At 34.1% G+C, this 18,340-nt stretch overlaps 1 protein-coding gene across 1 annotated transcript in view; it reads left to right on the forward strand.

Annotated features, from left to right (window-relative positions):
• GABRG1 (gamma-aminobutyric acid type A receptor subunit gamma1) overlaps positions 1–18,340 on the forward strand; it is a 75,945-nt gene that overhangs the window by 25,556 nt on the left and 32,049 nt on the right. Inside the window, exons 2-3 of the mRNA XM_084798039.1 lie at positions 670–818; positions 14,776–14,843. Of these exons, the coding sequence (XP_084654165.1) occupies positions 670–818; positions 14,776–14,843 (217 nt within the window). The remainder of the gene's footprint in view (positions 1–669; positions 819–14,775; positions 14,844–18,340) is intronic.

Here is an 18,340-nt window from a genome sequence, read left to right on the forward strand (position 1 = left end):
TGGTTTCCTGGGGTGGTACTCCTTTCTCATTTAGAAGCTAAATTCTCAATATTTAGTACTCAGGTTCTTCATGCTCCTTAAAAATATATTAAGAAGGCAAATGGCCCTGTCTTGATCTGATAATTAGGAAATCTTTAATGAAATCCCTGAAATAGTAAGTCTGATTCTTTGGTCTTTGATGAAAGGATTATAAATACAAAGTTTTATTCTTTGTTTAGTAAAATATTTCTTCTTACTCTCTCTTGACTATTTTAATATATTGTGTTTTATATATTTTACTGGATTATTGTAACTACCCCCATGGTTGTTCACTTTTCCTTTCTATCATTTCATGTGGTCGTTATTAGGTCACCATATTCAGCTCTGGATATTATATCCTGAATAAGTCCAGGGAGCAGCATTCATATTTTTATTGAATGATCTGTTTAAGTAATGGGCAGTTTAAAACAGATTAAGCATTTACTTTAGCATGTTTATTGTGCTTTAATTTTATTTTTTCTTTCTTTAGTACTATCTTGTAAGCTAACACAATTCTAGAGTAATATATATGTTTGTCATGTTTTCATACTACCATAAAAGTTACAATAATTTTGAAGTAACCTACATATTTATAAATACACAGGTTTTGATAAAACTTTTACTATGCAAATTCTTTTCTGAAACATATAGCGTTGATAAAGCAGATGATGAAGATGATGAAGATTTAACTATGAACAAAACGTGGGTCTTGGCACCAAAAATTCACGAAGGAGATATCACACAAATTCTTAATTCATTACTTCAAGGCTATGATAACAAACTTCGTCCAGATATAGGAGGTAAGTCTGAGTTATCAATCTTAAACTTTGCTGACTTCAAGGGATCTATTTTAGTCATTACCTCATATTTAATGGATGTTTTAGACTGTTGTGGTTGAGGATTGTTGGCTCCTGTGGTAACTAAGTGTCTTTGAGGAGACTGAGAGGAGAAAAAAATCAAACACTTTTAAGGTTGTTTGTCAACTGTAGTATACAAGGTATTATCAGGGAATTTTGATGAATCAGAGTAGTGACAGTGTTGGGAAATGATTAAGGGTTCTAATTTTATGGCGACAGAACACATTTAATTAGCATATAACTACATGTAATGATGATAAAGTTAGTGAAGACCATCAACTTTGTTTAAGATAGTATCTCTAAGTCCCTTTGCAGCATGTATGCATTTAAGAGTACAATTAACTGGAAGTTTCTCATGGTAACCTTAAAGCAAAACCAAATAAACAAAGACAAATCTTCAAATTTTTTAATTGTAATTGTGTTAAAATTACAGTTAACAAACTAATCTTTTCTAATTGAAAGTTCATGAGGATAATATATTTAATGGTGTAAATAGTTTTTTGCTTGAAACTGTTATAAGAAATGTTGCTAAGTATACTTAGATATGTTTGAAGTTTCATGAACAGTAATTATATCTTCTTAAAATGTACATTCAGTTTATAGGAATAAAATCACTTTTGTGTATTTACTCAAAATTTGGTTAACCTTTATTTTTACTGTGAAATAACTCTGCATTTACTTTATTAACATAAAGACGTGATTATCTTTGTATTAGTGAATACTACATTTCTTTAACTTCATTCAGAATAAAGATGTTTTCTTCAAGGTTGCCAAATATGAGTAATCAAAACACTATGAATATGACATTCATATAAGTCCTGTTGCTTCGTGGTTCTTCTTTTTGTATGTAGTGTATTGCATTTATATGTAAAAAAATTTTAAACCTACAAAAATAAATAAATCATAAAAAAATAAAATTGCTCTGGAGGGACTTGAGTAGAGTGTGCAATAATTTTAAGAACTATTTCGAATTATCAAAGGCCAAATTCAAATTTGGTTAATATACAGGAATGATGGTGGCTATGAGAAAATTTTAACACACTCTGCCTGCTACTGTTTCTTCTTATAATGCAAAGGTTCTTTTTCTTTTTTAATGTGCACTTACATTAAAATTTCAAACATTAAAAATGAATACAATATAGAAAAGAAGTATATATATCAATATATCTCTGGGATGATAAATAATTATCAAGTGCCATCCTTTTTCACATACACTTATTTTCTTACACATGCAAAAACAAACTACATACAGCAGGGAGAACCATGTGACAATCATGAGTTCTATGAAACTTACATTCATAGTGATTTGGCTATTTGTATTTGTCAAACTTGAAGTAAACATCTTTCCTGTCTTGTTGGGTCTAAATCAGTATCTATCCTATGTCATCTCTATTAACTTAAATTCTTTATCTTCATCTAAAAATATCTTATCTGCTAATCAACTAGATTGTAGAACTAAACTTTCTGTTCTTCAAGACCCCTCAGAAACTTTAGAAGGAATAAGACTTAAATTCCTGAGTGAACCAGCACTGTGGGTTAGCAGCTTCCAAAGTGAACAAAATGACTGAGACGGTTTACTGCCTGACCACTCACCCAACGCTCTCTACATCATCTTTGTCTTTCTGGCCCATGTCTCTGCCAGGTTTATTTGCAAGGCAGGATGTGTTGAGGACTTGCTTACCCTATCTTGGCAGAGTTCGGCTGTTGACTATGCCTAATGCAAGGGTTCTTATTCCCCCAAAACTTCAAATACTTTTTGATATAGACCATATTTTGTCAGTATTTTATATGTTCTCTCTTCTGCAATTAAGTTAATAATTTAAAAGCTTCAGTCAAAAATTAAGTGAATTATATTATTTATATATACATGTGTCTTGAGTGTAGGTTTCTATGCTTAAGTGCAGTGCTCCTGGCAGTCAGTAAAGTATTCAGATCTCCCGGAGTTAGTTGGAAGTACAGACAATTTTGAGCTGCCTAATATAGGTACACAGGACCACACTCTGGTTTCTGCAAAATCAACGTGACCTCTTAATCATCTCTTTAGCCACAAGCCAATTTTTCCTTCTCTCAAAAATTAGTCAAGGTATTGTTAAACTCGTTTTTTAAAACTGCCATTACATTATATTTTAATTTTTTCTAGAATATCATTAGTATGCAGTTTCTGTATCTTTATGCCACTCTGAGACTCACATGTTAATTTATAACTTGTAACTCATTTTATAAAAGCATATCTGTTTATATGTGATAGTAACTTGTCATGTTACTGTTTGTGTTACCCAAATGTTTTGGAAAATAATTTTAGTGACATATACATAAGAGCTACACTTGACATCTCTTTTATTTGCTATATACCTGAGAATTGATGTCAATATGTCCTTAAATATTATAAAATAAAACAGAAAATTTAGGCTGGGTTAGAGTGTGATTTATGAGAAAGATCTACAGTATATAAATGTTTTTAGTAGGTATAATTACACATAATCTTAAAATTTGTTTTCCAGTTTTGATAATGTTACAATTAATTTTCTGTATTGTAAAATTACCCATATTAAATAATTTTATATTATTTTTGTGTTTTAATGTTCCAACGGTCAGCATGTTTCCATTTATTAATCATTTCATTGACAATCCACTTCTTTATTTTAATGAAACTATCTTGAATAATGTTTCAAGTTTATTTTTGTATCAGAATTAAAGTTTTGTTTTTTCCAGTTTTCTGTGGTGAACAATTGCATGACCACTTCATTGCTCTAAAATATTTCATTTATTATATTAGTCTATTTTAGCACTATTTCATTATCACTCTTTCTAGGTTTTTTAAATAATTTCAAATTAAAATTGAGATAATCAGAACTATCTGCATGTGTAGTTCAGTAATGTTGACATTACAAACCCAATTTAAGAGTAAAGAAGAGAAGACACTGTCACAAAGCTATCATTTATTCATCAGATCTGCCCTATGGCTCTCCAACACACTGCAACGCTTGTGTTTATGTGAGCATAATAAATTGATAAAGAATATTCCCTGGTAATTCAGGATCAAATGATCAGCACTAAAATCACACACACACACACACACACACACACACACACACACACACACACACACACACACTCATACATATACATATGGATAATATATAGCATATCTAAAAATATGTGTGCATATGAAAGAGTAAACACTAAACACAACATTCTAAACAGAATGTTTTATATATACAGAGATTTGTGTGGGCCTATAACAAAAGGGTGGTTAATAATTTCTTTTGTCTCATACTGAAAATATTTTTATACAATATATTCTGCATTTTTCTCCCTCTTCTCCCTTTCCATGCAGATTCAGACTCTATCTCTTGTTAGAAAACATGAATCCGAGGAATAGTACTAAAATAAAATACAATAAGGTAAATTAAAATGAACAAATTAGATATGACAAAACATGCAAACAAGAAAAAAAAACAAAGAATACACCCAATAAACTCATATAGACGCAGAACAAACATGTTTGCATACAGGAATTCCTCAAATGCCTAAACTAGAAGCCATAATATATACAAAATATTTATTTAAAAAAAGGCCCAACAACATTTAGAGACATCCAAAGGTGTTGAGTTTGTTTTGTGTTGGCCATCTCATCATGGCCCTTTCCCTTAAAATGGGTTTGTTTCCCTAGTGAGACTTGTTTGGAGAAAATTAATTTTATATTTGCAAGTGGCTGTCAGTCAAAGATAGTATCTGGGCTCTGGGAGGCGCACTGTGTCCCTTCTTGGGTCAATCCTGGACACACCATTTGCTGCAGACACATCCTGTCCCTGTGAGTGCTCCATCTACTGTGACTTCACTGCCTCTTCTCAAGAGGCCCTGAGGGGAGGGATTTGATGAGTTAATTATTTCAATTGGGAGTACACAGGAAGGATTGGAGGGAGGAAAGAAGAAGTGGAAAATTATGTAATTGCATTTTTAATTTAAATAAAAAGATAACACTGGAGTGCCTTGAGTCAAAATTGGCCTAAAAGTTTTGCCACATTTTTTAAATATCCTTTTGTCTAGAATACTACAGCAATGATGCAGTCTCTTTCAGCGCTCTGCTTCAGGGAGATGCGGCACTGCTCCATCACAGTTCAACTTACTGCCTGTGATATTGACGTTGTTAATATGCTTAAGTCTTCCAACTTTCTCCGCTCAAGAGTTTGTTTCCCCTTTTTCTGATAATATATTTTAATGTGATACTATGAAAGTATGCAAAAGTTTTTCAACATACTCTTTCCTGTCCATTATTCCAGAATCATTATTAAGTCAATCCTCTGACATTAGTTACTGCCGTATTTTCCAAACAGACTGAATATTTTCATTATTCATTCTATGCATATTTACTACGATTCTGCCGTAAAGTACAGTGGCTCTTTGCCTAGCAATTGCTTACCTATTACTAGCATCAACAAAGACCATGAGTAATTATTTTGTTTTACATTTCATAATCTATTATTGTCATTATTCACTGTATTGTACAATGTGAAACATTCAGCCACAGGAGCCTCAAAAATTGTTTTCTTTGTTTGTGTATGTGTCCCTATTGTTTTGTTAGCTCAGGGTTTGTTTTTTAATCCAACCAAACATTGTAGCACATCTTGACACAGAAGCAGAATGTGCTCATCCTCCAAGGACACTGAGTTCTTCAGTACCTTTATTTTGGTTTTTGCAATGACATTTATAATTCAAGATCTAAGCCCCGGGTATATTCATTACTCCCCAGTGTCACTTATTTCTTATCTTTTGATGGGTTACAATGGAACTCTACATGTTTTCTACACACATTCATAGGCATCAAGGCTCTTAGATATTTCTTTTTACACATGCATTATGAGGCATGATTTTCATCTATAGTTTTGACTTAAATACAAACATCACAGCATTTATTCTAGTCTGGAATACTTTCTTTCTTACAGCTCCCCTTTCCAGAACATATAATTTGGTTCTCATGTCTCCACAATATATACTCATATGTGATTAACCCTTATAAACACTTATAATATCAGAAATTGAAGTATTTCTATGCACAATTTATATCATCAAAATAAAATTCCCTGCTGACTGAACAAGCCATACTTAATTTTATGCTTCATATTTATTTTTCTCATATATTTCGAATTAATCCTTGAATTTAGATTAAATTCTGAATATAACATTTACCAAATTGTTATTTTGTTGAATAAGTATAATGTATTATTTTACTTATTACTTAAGATATTTTCTTATATGTTTACTTTAAGTCTTTAATTTTGTATTTTCTAGTATATTGTTTGAATATATCAACACTGCCTTAGCCAACAACATTAAGTATAATATGGAGGCTAAAGTATTTGCATTAATATATTTTAAAGACAATGACATCTTATAATTCTACATCTATTTTTCAGTGCTCTCCTTACATGTTTTTGAATAGATCATCTTTATTTCTAATATATTTGTCTTAAAAATCTTGCTGCTTTTTATAGGAATAGTACTAAATTTATAGATTTACTTTGAGAAAACTCACAGCTTCATAAGATGAAATAGTGTAAAGAAAGATGTGGGCTGACTTTCTATTTGTTCATATTCACTTTGTGATCTCCAAAGGTAATTAAAAGTTCCCTACATGGTTTCTTTATATGTACTCCACTTAATCTTAGGGCTTTATAATGTTATAAGGAAGAGTTTCTCATCCATCATATCATAGGTCGGTGATTTATAAATCCTCATTACACATTCTGCTCTTTTATGATCTTTATTCTGAACATTATTTTTTATAAATTTTCAAAATATGCTATAAAAGCATATTAGATAATTATCTCCTGCCCTGTCAGTTAATATGCATTCTCACTTCATAATGTTTCCTAGTAGTCTAGCTATCTTGATATATTCTGCTTCCTCACAGAAAGTATTTTCTAATTAGGTTTCACTTTGTTCTAACATCTTTTTCTATTTCTGCATTGTTAAATATAAAAATTATCTTTTTTCTGTCTCATCTGTGGCTAGAACATCCTCACATTATTTATCAGTGGGAAGCCTTTTCTGTTTGTTGACGTGGTCTTCAATTGTAGAACGTGCAGATGCGAAAGCGTGGGTTCCCTCTTTGTTTTGAATTGAGTTTGTTCTTGATAGGATATTTCGCCTCTCACATGATAGGCTTGTTTCCCTGCACTTATTTGATATTAAGCTTTTCTTTTTGAGAAGGGGCCTTAAAATCTTTTAATAGTTCAGAAGAATAGCTTCCCTAACATATACCCAAAAGTTATTCAGTTTAGTTAACTTTCCCCCAAACTCTTGATTTTTTTTAAGGTAACTGGGATTTTTGTTGTTGTTTTGTTTTGTTCTTTGTTTTTTAATTCCAGGAAGATTTATTTATTTATCTATTTATTTTACATGACTCCACTGTCAGTCCTATTCTAATGTATTGATTTCCTTGTGGGTTTAGTTATCAATAAGTTAATCACACTTGCCTGCCTTGTATTTGTCATGTATTCTCTTCTCTTTATATTGATCACAGTCCATTAGTAAATTGCCACTATATTCTCATTGGTCATCTTGCGACTCCATGTTTGTGTCCTTTTTCACATCATGTGGCAACTGGCTTCTTGCTTTAAAAGACAGGGATTGTGTATCTGGATTTCTTTCTTTCTTTCTTTTCTTTTCTTTTCTTTTCTTTTCTTTTTTCTTTTTTTTCTTTTTTTTTTTTTTACCGTTAAGATAGTTTAATGGTTTTTTCTCTCTACAGTTTAGCAGATTCAATATGATTAGTATTTTTCCTGAATTCTTCTTTGAATTCAATTAGATTCAGTATTTTTCCTAAGAGGTTTCTACTGCTTACTTTTTGTAAGCATTTCTTCCCAAGTTGGATTATAATGACTCTTTAATAATTTTTGCAATAATTTTTTTGTCTAATTATTTTGTGGTTTGTCAACATGTTGCCATAATTTCATTACACTAATGTTCTCACATGATCACATATGTGGCGTTCACAGATTGGCTGGCTGTAATGGTGGTATTCCTTTCATGTTGTACGAGGACTGAATGACATTCACATCATTGGATTCTGTGTCTTTGTAGAAACATATAATTCTCCTTTTGCTATTTTTCTCCTTTCACGTTCAATTTTTAAAGCATGTTTCTATTTTCTCTTTTGACATTGTACTCTGCCCAGAAACACCTTGTTTTGAGGAATGTTCTTTTATAACACGTTCAGTCATAGATTCCTTTCTTTTTACTGTTTGTTCTAGTCTCAAAACACTTTTTTAAGTACCTTCAGATTGATGACACACAGCTTCTCTTTAATGGGATTTTCACATCAGTCTGAAGCTTGTTAATGACTCCCTTCTCTCACAGACTTTATTTCATTCTGTTAACAGAAGAAAAAGTTGTACATGGAGCGAGACAGTGCTTGAGGTGTTTCTAACACCAGTTCTTCTCTCTTCTTTCTCTGCCTCACTTCTTTATCCTTTCTCTGTTGTTTTCTGATTCTTTCTTTCCCCCAGAAAGTCATTTGGGAACTTGAACATAGATGTTTTCTGTCTTCTTTGTACCACTATTTCTCCCCCTCCCCCACCTTTTGGTTAATCTATTGTTTTGTTGGAAATGTTAAGGGCATTGATATACGTATTTCTTAAAGTATCACTTTTGCTACAGGGAATTTATTCTTTTTTATTTTCTTCCTGGACTTATGGGAAATTAAGTGAATATTACCTAATCTTAATATTTAAGCAGTATTTTAGAAATTTTTTTTTTCACTGTATATTTCTTTCTACTGCGCAATGGTGATTTAGTTGTTTGAGCTGAGGAGTCGTACTCAGAACCTGCTTCTTTGGTTGCACAGATACCCCTGGAGTAGCTGATTCTCTTACATCATCATAAATCTTTAGAAGCATTTTATATTTGCTTTGTCAGTATCACCAGTAAAAATTAGAGATACAAGATATCTGGACAAGTTTCATGCAGAATATCCAACCCCACTCCAAGTCCTTTCCCTTCTTTTTTTATTAAATTATTTTACTTGCCTAATTTATTCAGATTACAACTCAATTGTTATCCCATCACCTGTATCCTCCCATTCCTCCCTCCCTCCCGCTTTCACCCTATTCCCCTCGCCTAGGTCTATGACTGAGGGGAAACTCCTCCTCCACTTTATGGTCATAGGTTATCAAGTCTCATCTTGGAAGCCTGCTTATTCTTTCTTTGAGTGCCACCAGGTCTCCCCACCAAGGGGAGGGCATCAAATATGGGGCACCAGAGTTCATGTCAGAGTCAGTCCCCGCTCTCCACATAGCTGTGGAGAATGTCCTGTCCATTGGGTAGATCAGAGTAGGGGTTCAATGTTTACTACTTGTATTGTCCTTGGTTAGTGCAATAGTTTGAGCAAACTCTCCTGGGTCCTGATCCACCTGTCATGATGTTCTCCTTCTAAGTTACTAAGACACGCTGGATCCTTCTATTTCCCCATCTCCTATATTTCTCTTACCTAGATTCCCAGTAGGATGTCCTAACATCTATCCCAATCTCTTGATAAGTGAAGATTTTCTTGGGATGTGCCTTTTGGGTTGGTGCCCAGTTATAAGTGAGTATATACCATGTGAATCTTTCTGCTTCTGGGTTAACTCACTAAGTATGATCATTTCTAAGAAATTAAACATCTCCAAACCAAATAACCCAACTGAGAAATGGGGCTCAGAACTAAACAGAGAATTCCCAACAAAGGTAAATCAAATGGCAGAGAAACAAAGAAATGTTCAATGTCTTTAGTCATCAGAGAAATGAAAATCAAAACAACTCTGAGATTCCATCTTACACCCATCAGAATGGCTAAGATCAAAAACTCAAGTGACAGCACATGCTGACGAGGATGTGGAGAAAGGGGAACACTCCTTCATTGCTGGTGGGAATGCAAACTAGTACAACCACTTTGGAAATCTATCTGGTGCTATCTCAGAAAACTGAGAATAGGGCTTCCTCAAGACCCAGCTATTCCACTCCTTGGAATATACCCAAAGATGCTCCACCATACAACAAGGACATTTGCTCAACCATGTTCATAGCAGCCTTATTCATAATAGGCAGAACCTGGAAACAGCCTAAACATCCCTCAGTTGAAGAATAGATATAGAAACTGTGGTACATTTACACTATGGAATACTACTCAGCTATTAAAAAAAAAACAAGGAAATCCCAAAATTTGTCCTTTTCATTCTTGGAGGGAAGTTACAGCTGTTTCAGTAGGACTTAGTAACATTTTCCCTCCAAATTAGTGAGCTAGTACAAGCTATGATATGGATCTGAGATTTTCTTTACTGAAAGATATGCAATCACAAACTCAGTGTCTTCAATAATTCAGAAATTCTTCAATAATATCTATGAGATCTTTTAAGGCTATCACTCTCTTAACTTTGCTTTCATTTTTGAACATTTGTTTCCCCAGATTTTTTCTCATCTCTGCATTGTTTAGTGTGCTTACATCCAAAGTACGTCAGGATTTTCATATACACGTATATGAGGTTATCACTATATATTTGTATTTACTTTTATTTCATATGCACACTTTACAACCACAAGAACTATAATGCTAGTACTAATATATTGATATTGATTATTCAGATCTCATTTTAAATAATTTCAATGATATATTTATAGGCTAAGGCTCTATCAAAGTAGTAATTATCTTTTTGTTTCCATCTGTCTTTTTCATATTTGTAATAAATGAATAAAGTTAAAGTCTCTCTCTTCCCCTTTCTCCCTCTCTCTCTTAATATGTATAATCTTTGAGGAAATTTTCATAAATCTTTGAACATAGTTTGGTAACTAAACTTTGTATTTGAAAAGAGCTATGAAATGTGAAAGCAGCCATTGTAAAAGAATGATTAGACCAGGTGGCTCTTTTTATGCATGGAATTGGTTTTGTGCCATTTGTAAACAATAATATTTTTAGTTTCAAGAAGTTATTTTTAAAAGCAATATAATTCATAAACATTAACATATGGTATTTTGTACCTAAAATTTCTCAATTCTATGGTTTAATTGTTTAAAGACGATTGCTTTTTGACTGCATGTCCACCTAGGTGAGGGTGCCGGATCCCCTAGAACAGGAGTTAGAGACGTTTATAGCTGCTATGTGGATGCTGGGAACTGACCTGGGTTCTCTGTAAGAGAAGCAAGTGCTCTTAACCACTGCACCATTGCTCCATTCCCCCTAAGTCTTCTTTTTAAATATATATTTTTTCTTCTTTCTCTTTTGTGGATGCCCATGTTGTCCTGAATCTCTGCTCTTTCTGTATATTCATTCTTTCTGGAACGTCTCTTAGAGTCTTGGTGTATGTTTGTCGAAATGCATTTAATCCAAATGTGAGCCCTACATGGGCATGCCATAGTGGATAGAGAAAGAAAGGTCCGTGAGGCCTCAATCCTGCACCAAGAACTACAGGCAGCTGAGGAAATCTTGAAGCAGGAAAAGTGGTATATCACAGGGAAGGGAATACCAACTGGTTGTTCAGCGCCAAATGGTCGTATTTTAAAGCAAGCAATATTATACTGACAGATAAGACTATATAGAGGAACATATATGTTTATATGTGCACACGTGTGTATATATATATATATATATATATATATATATATATATATATATATGCATGTGATAACAATTAGTGAAAAAATAAGGCATGAATTTTAAGAAGAGTGCTGGGTATATAAGAGAGATTTGGAAAGAAAAAAGAATGGGGGGAACTGATGTAATTATGTTGTAATCCCCAAAATAAAATTTAAAAATAAATAAAATGTATAACGACTCAGAAGAGAATATTTAAAACCTCAGCTCAGAAAGGACTCTTACAAAACTAACTAAGTGTCTGTATGTAAGAAACATAATTTTTCTTGTCAGTGCATGGGTTCTTATTTATATTTAAACTGTAACAGAGGCAATCTTTGATATCTGTGTGTATTGATGAATTAAATATAATCTGTGCTGAGTGTTAAGAAATCATTTAAAGAGGCCAAATAGGATTTCTCCCTAAATTTCATTTCTCTCATGTTGAGCTAGAATATGTTTCCCTCTTTTTTGTTTGTTTGTTTTAGGAATACACACTTCTCAAAAATATATTGGATATTTCTTACCCAAATTTAATTTTCTTATACAATAAGTCAGTCATTTATATAATAAAATATTAAAATAAGAAACAGAATATCTATATCAACAGCACATATTTACTGTAAGCTGATGGTGATCCTTCCCTTTTAGAAGCCTCAGTGCCTTGTTTTATTGTGCTGGGTAGCAATTCTCCCAATAGCAGACTGTCATGTCACCTGTGCCCTAACAACAGAGATAATATTTGCCTAACATACATTATACTTGGTCCAGAAAAATTGATATTATTGAGTCAGAGTAACTCATTAATATTGTAGAAGTTCCCTCATTTTATATGACAAAATGTCTTGCAAAACAAATATTCTGAAGAAACATTTGTTTTTACCGTAGGCATATCCAATAGTAAGTCTTGTGCATTAAATGCAGAAACAAAATATTTGTTGATTTATGAGTATAAATGAAAAATCTGATTATTAAAGAGTTATGTGTTTATATTTGTTGTAATTGCTTAGAAATGGCAATAAATATACTTAGAAATTCAACTAAGGAACCTGTTATATTGCTAATTGGCTTCATAAAAATCATGTTTTAAATCCTAGCTGTAATTAGCTTAATTATCTATTTATTGCCTCCAGTAAATAGTTAGCAGAAATAAATGACAGTTAAAGGCATTCATCTCAGAAGTCATCACTCTTATGTAAATTTCATATGTCTAAATGGTGTGACCTATTTTTATTTAAGACATGAGGCTAATAATTTAAATTACCTTTTCTTGTGCTATATCAGTCTGAGAACTCAAGTTTCTTTTAAACTATTTCAAAATGACTTATTTATAATTCTCACTAAGAAAATGTGTGCAATTCTCATTATTTTTGTCTGAAGGAAAATATAGACATATCTCTGTAAACCTTCAGATGCTAATTATTGTCCTTGGCTGATGCCTTAGTTTGAGCAGGACAGGCGGTAAACTTTAAACCCCTACCCAGATCTAGTCAATGGTCAGAATAGTCTCCACACTTGAGTGGAGAGTGGGATATGACTTTCTCACATACTCTGGTGCCTCATATTTGACTATGTCCCCTGGAGGGGGAAACCTGGTGGCACTCAGAGGAAGGACAGCAGGTTACCAAGAAGAGACTTGATACCCTATGAGCATATACAGGGGAGGAAGTCCCCCCTCAGGAACAGTCATAGGGGAGGGGAGTAAGGGGGAAGTGGGAGGGAGGGAAGAATGGGAGGATACAAGGGATGGGATAACCATTGAGATGTAACAAGAATAAATTAATAAAAAATGCTAATTATTGCTATGGATTCAGAAAAGTAAGTGATTTGCCTTTGTGAGTACTGCTTATCAAAATGCCTACCAATTTCTACTGAATATTTGTAGCTTAAGGGTTTTGTCAGATAGACCAGTAAGCCACATCTAGAAAATCATTGCAATTGATAGATTTGTCCCTGTGTGAAAGAGAAAGGGACTGCAGTGAAGACTAGCCTGACCCTTGATCACGGGTGAGGAACGTCAGGTGAGACCGGGAAAGTGTACAAGACTTACTTACAATGGTGCAACTGTGACCTGAAAAAACGTAGCTAAAACCACGCTGCGACTGCAGACAGACATCTAGCCACAAGGTGATTTTTCTTGTCACTCATTTTTTTTATCATGTACTCAGGAAGACAGGACAGATCTTCTCCTTGAAATGTTTCTCCACTCATGTCAAATTTGTGAATTATGCTGTTTCCTCAACTAGAAGCCAAGGAAGCAAAGCAGAGTGATCCTCTGCATGCTCGATTATGGGGATGATGGATACAGTTAAAGAAACTATGTAAAAATATTCTTCATGGCAGAAAAAAAATTCCAAATATTCTGGTAAATGTCATTAGTGGGGATTTTAAAAGAGAACAACAGTCCTCAATCAGCATCAGATACGGGACTGTAGTTGATAAGCTTTAATTATATATCATATGACTTTATAAACATTTAAAACGCTGGCCATTGATGCGCAAAGATTAGATGTACCATCCGAGGACTACCTGAGAAGCCCCTAATAGCAACATAGAAAGCAAAATATATAAGGACCATAAAAAATGTTTATATAGTGATCAATGAAACAACCAACTATCAACAACATAAAGGAATACTGTTACCGAGACAGAGAGTGCGGAGGAATGAGTGAATATTCATTTGTTAAGATCCTTGTGTGAGTCCCATCTGGAGCAGTTTGTTACACACATTGCCCTCATCAGTATGTACGCTGCTGCCTCTCCGGAGGCATTCCTGTATCATCTCTACTCTGTATTTATTCACTTCATATTGTATCTTTAAGTTAACTATCCTAGGAAAATTAACCCCTCAGAAACCAGCAAAAGTCAGAAACCAAGGCCTTTTCCCTTATTCTCGGAGAACAAGACTCACCAACAAACTGTTCCTTAACTTTAAATAAATGTACATATTATTATGTTAAAAATATATTCTAATCCAAATGGCCTATAACAAACTCTGAAAAAAAATTCTCTGGTAAATATTTTATTGAATTTAAAGTCTTCAATTTAGGTGAACAATTTTTATACATCCGTATCTTCAGATTATAACCATGAAATATTTTGTCAACCCCTTGATATATATCTAAGTAAGTGATTTCAAACTGAAATGGTTTTATGATTTTGTAACTGGCTCTTTTGCTACATTTCATAATGAGATATATTATGATTGAAATAATAATATAAGATACATTACTAAATTTAAGGTTTCTCTAAAACAATCCTTGATATTAATAACTATTCTGTGTTACTTTGCAGTGAGGCCCACAGTAATTGAAACTGATGTTTACGTAAACAGCATTGGACCAGTTGATCCCATAAACATGGTGAGTAAAAATTGTTACAATATAGGATTCACGAGTGTGAGCCTCACAGCAGAATGAGTAGATGTGTGAATTAAGGTAGTTCATTGTGAAATAATTCAGGTTCAGGATTGAAATTCCTATTACAGTGGTCAGTTGGACAATTTTACACAAAGTTATTCTGGGTAGAGAGAACCTCAAATGAAAGAAAATGACTCTGTTGGTTTGGCCTGTATGCAATTGTGTAGGGAATTTTTTGTAAATGAATTACATATGTGAGGGAAGGAAGCCCACGTACCACTTTTGGTAGTGCCACATCTGGGCAGGTGGTTCTGGGTTGTGCAAGAAAGCAGGATGAGCCAGCAATGGAGAGCAAGCCAGTAAGCAGCTTTCTCAATGGTCAATGCTTCAGTTCCTTTTAGAAAGGTTTTAGCTTGGCTTAATTCCTGCTGAGGCTTTCTGAATGATCGACTCTGACCTGTAAGCCAAAGAAACACATTCCCCCTCAAGTTGTTTTTTGGTTGTGGCCTTTATCACAGCAGTAGAAAATAAACTAGGAAAACTGTGTGTCAAGTATTGGCAAGTGGAGGTAGAACACTCCTTAGGGAAGAACCAGTAACACATCTTACTCCACCGGATTCGATTTCTCATGCATAAATAATTATCGCCTGACTATCAAGAGTTAACCTCAGGGGAAATCTAGGAAAAGAAAAATGTGAAACCCCCAATGAGAAAACTGTCTGGGAAAACAAACTAAGTAAGAAAATAGACATAGTTTATGCCAGCAATATTATGAATAAAGGTATTAATTAAGAACAAGCATTTCAGTGTTCCAAGGAAGCTACCTAAACCCCATTCCCTAGAGACACACTCCTACATCACAGGGTCAGTAGTGTGCTATGATACGTAGCACTACTTACATTGCCATCAGCTATTAATTTCCCAGGGTTGCTGTAAGCAGAGACTGTTGCGGGATAAATTCACTTCATAGCTAGAAGTACAAGTGTTTCATGGGCATCGCTCATGGCCACTTTCTACTTGGATCCTTGCAATGCTGCCTTGTGCTTGCCTATTCCTCGTGTCTCTTCAGAATGTCTTTAAATATTTGTTTTTCTCTATAAAATTATGTATATGAAAATACCTTATTCTGGGTTGATATGCTTAAATATAAAAAGTTTAAATTTAAGAAGTGCATGTGTCTGTGCGTGCATGTGTGTTTGTGACTGTCTGTCTGTCTGTCTGTGTGGATATGCACTCATGAGTGCAGGTATCCTGGAGGCCAAAGACTTCAGATGGACCTAGAACTGGTGCCATAGACAGTTGTCAGCAGCTCAGTGTTAGTGTTTGGAACTGAACTCTGGTCCTGTGGAACAGCAGTACATGTGCCTTATCACTCTGACTCCTCTTTAAGTGTCTTTATGTTTATTTCTAATTATAAATCCTATTGAATCACACACTAAAACTTTTATTTTAGAGTAGCATTTTTCTTAACATTTCCTGTATGCCAATAAGGTCACATTCTGAGGCACATGACAAGTAGAATTTAGTATGAAACATTTTTCTCTTTTGTTTTCCATAATATTTGAATTATTCAGTATTACAGGAGTCAAATTGTGTTTTACTATAGACCATAACTGTTTTTAATGAACAGTCCTTCCTAGGGGTTGAGCTCAGAACCCACTAACCTGCCAACTAAGTGCTGCACAGCCGACTTATGTGCTAGCTCCTTAGTCAGTTCATTGGGACATCTATCATGATATGCCTGTTTCTTCTCATCCTAATAGTACCAAACTAAACTCCATTTCTCTCTTTCTTCTTGCTTAGCAGTTATGCACACTGATCACCTCCACAGAAGACCTGTGTTTGATTCCCAACTCCCATACGTAAATTCATAATCATCTATTACTCAAGTCCCAGGTCTCATCTGCAACTCAGTCATGTGTGTCTCAAGTCTCTTCTGGGGGAACTTCACACATGTAGTGCATGGATACATATGCAGGCAAAACACACATACAAATAATAAAATGGAATTGACCAATTCTCTCTCTGGGTATGTTGCTCTCTTGCTTGGCACTAACTTCCACAGCTGTTTGCATTGATGGCTGTAACAATGGCATTTTAGTTACCTCTAGCCAAAAAAGTATAAAGAGGCTGTTAAAAGAAACCTGAAATGATAATGTGTTGCACCATTAGACTGCACTAGAAGATGGTCTTAATTACGGCCTAACACTCAGGGGAAAGGCAGAGCTACAGCCAGATATTCAAGAATTATCTAAACCCCTTTCTTTAAAAAGCTAATTAAACAAAATTACTACTGACACTACTGATGCTAAAATACATATGAAAGAAAAATAACCTCCATGGAACAGTACATAGAACTGATTGTAAAACAAACAAACAAACAAACAAAAATCCATGGTTATCAAGAAACTAATAAGAAGCCTGTGTGGAAGACAATTTTAACTAAGGAGTTTAGGACAAATAGAACTCACATTTCACACAATGAACAAAATTGCTTTGATGTGAGTATAGTCAAGTAAGGGAACATAAGTACAATTTAACAGACAAGAGGATAGCTTCAAAATTTCCTCAGTAATTGCTCGTACAATTGAAGTACGAGAGAAAATATTCATGTACCTTTATAACTGTCTTATGGAACAGAGCTTGCTTTGTTACAAAATGTTTCCTTCTCTTTCGAAACTTGTATACATTAAGTAGCATATTATAGGACCTAAAACTACATTTTATAATTAGATATATGCTTTGTTCTTGTGTTCAAGGTTTGATTATGAGTTGATAAATCATATTCATATATTAATGATATAACTACATGAATGGATCAGCAAAATAATAAATCATTTCTTTATTTCTTACTTTGAGAAGTTATATTAAAATTATACAGGATGAATTCTGAAAATAACTAAGTAATGTGAAAAATGATTATATCTTTGTTTACATTCTGATTAAAATGAACAAATATAAATAGAAAAGCAGGTGTACCCAGATCTGAGTCACGATAATGTCCAATAAAGTTAGTATAATGGAAGTAAAGTACTTTCCTCCTTGTAAATTGTAATCTTTGAGAAGTGGATAGGATTTTACTTTGCTCATCACCTATGGATCGTTATTACTTTCTGAACTGTGTGTAAAACTATCAAGGGTTAGAGCAATTCCTCCGGTGGTGAAGACTAGCAAAGGGAAACCACTAGAAAGTAAGAGATCTCCTGAGTATGTAGAGGAAACTACGGCAGGAGATTAGATGGTGTAATGCCTCTTCATTGAAAAATGCACAGACTGATGCACCAGTCAAGGACAACGCATACAGAGTCCTAGACGCCCCTGTTCAGATGTAGCCAATGGACAGCTCATTTTCCACATCAGTCATGTGACAAGAGGTGGAGAAGTGGGGATTGTCTTTGATGTGAACTCCTGTGCAGAGATATGATCACTGCCTCTTGGCAGGGCAGCCTTGCAGGCCCGCAAAGGAAGGGGATGCAGGCTATCCTGATGAGACCTAATAG

The sequence above is a fragment of the Acomys minous genome (assembly GCF_964271855.1).
Source record: "Acomys minous genome assembly, chromosome: 10".
In the NCBI taxonomy this organism is placed as follows: Eukaryota; Metazoa; Chordata; class Mammalia; order Rodentia; family Muridae; genus Acomys; species Acomys minous.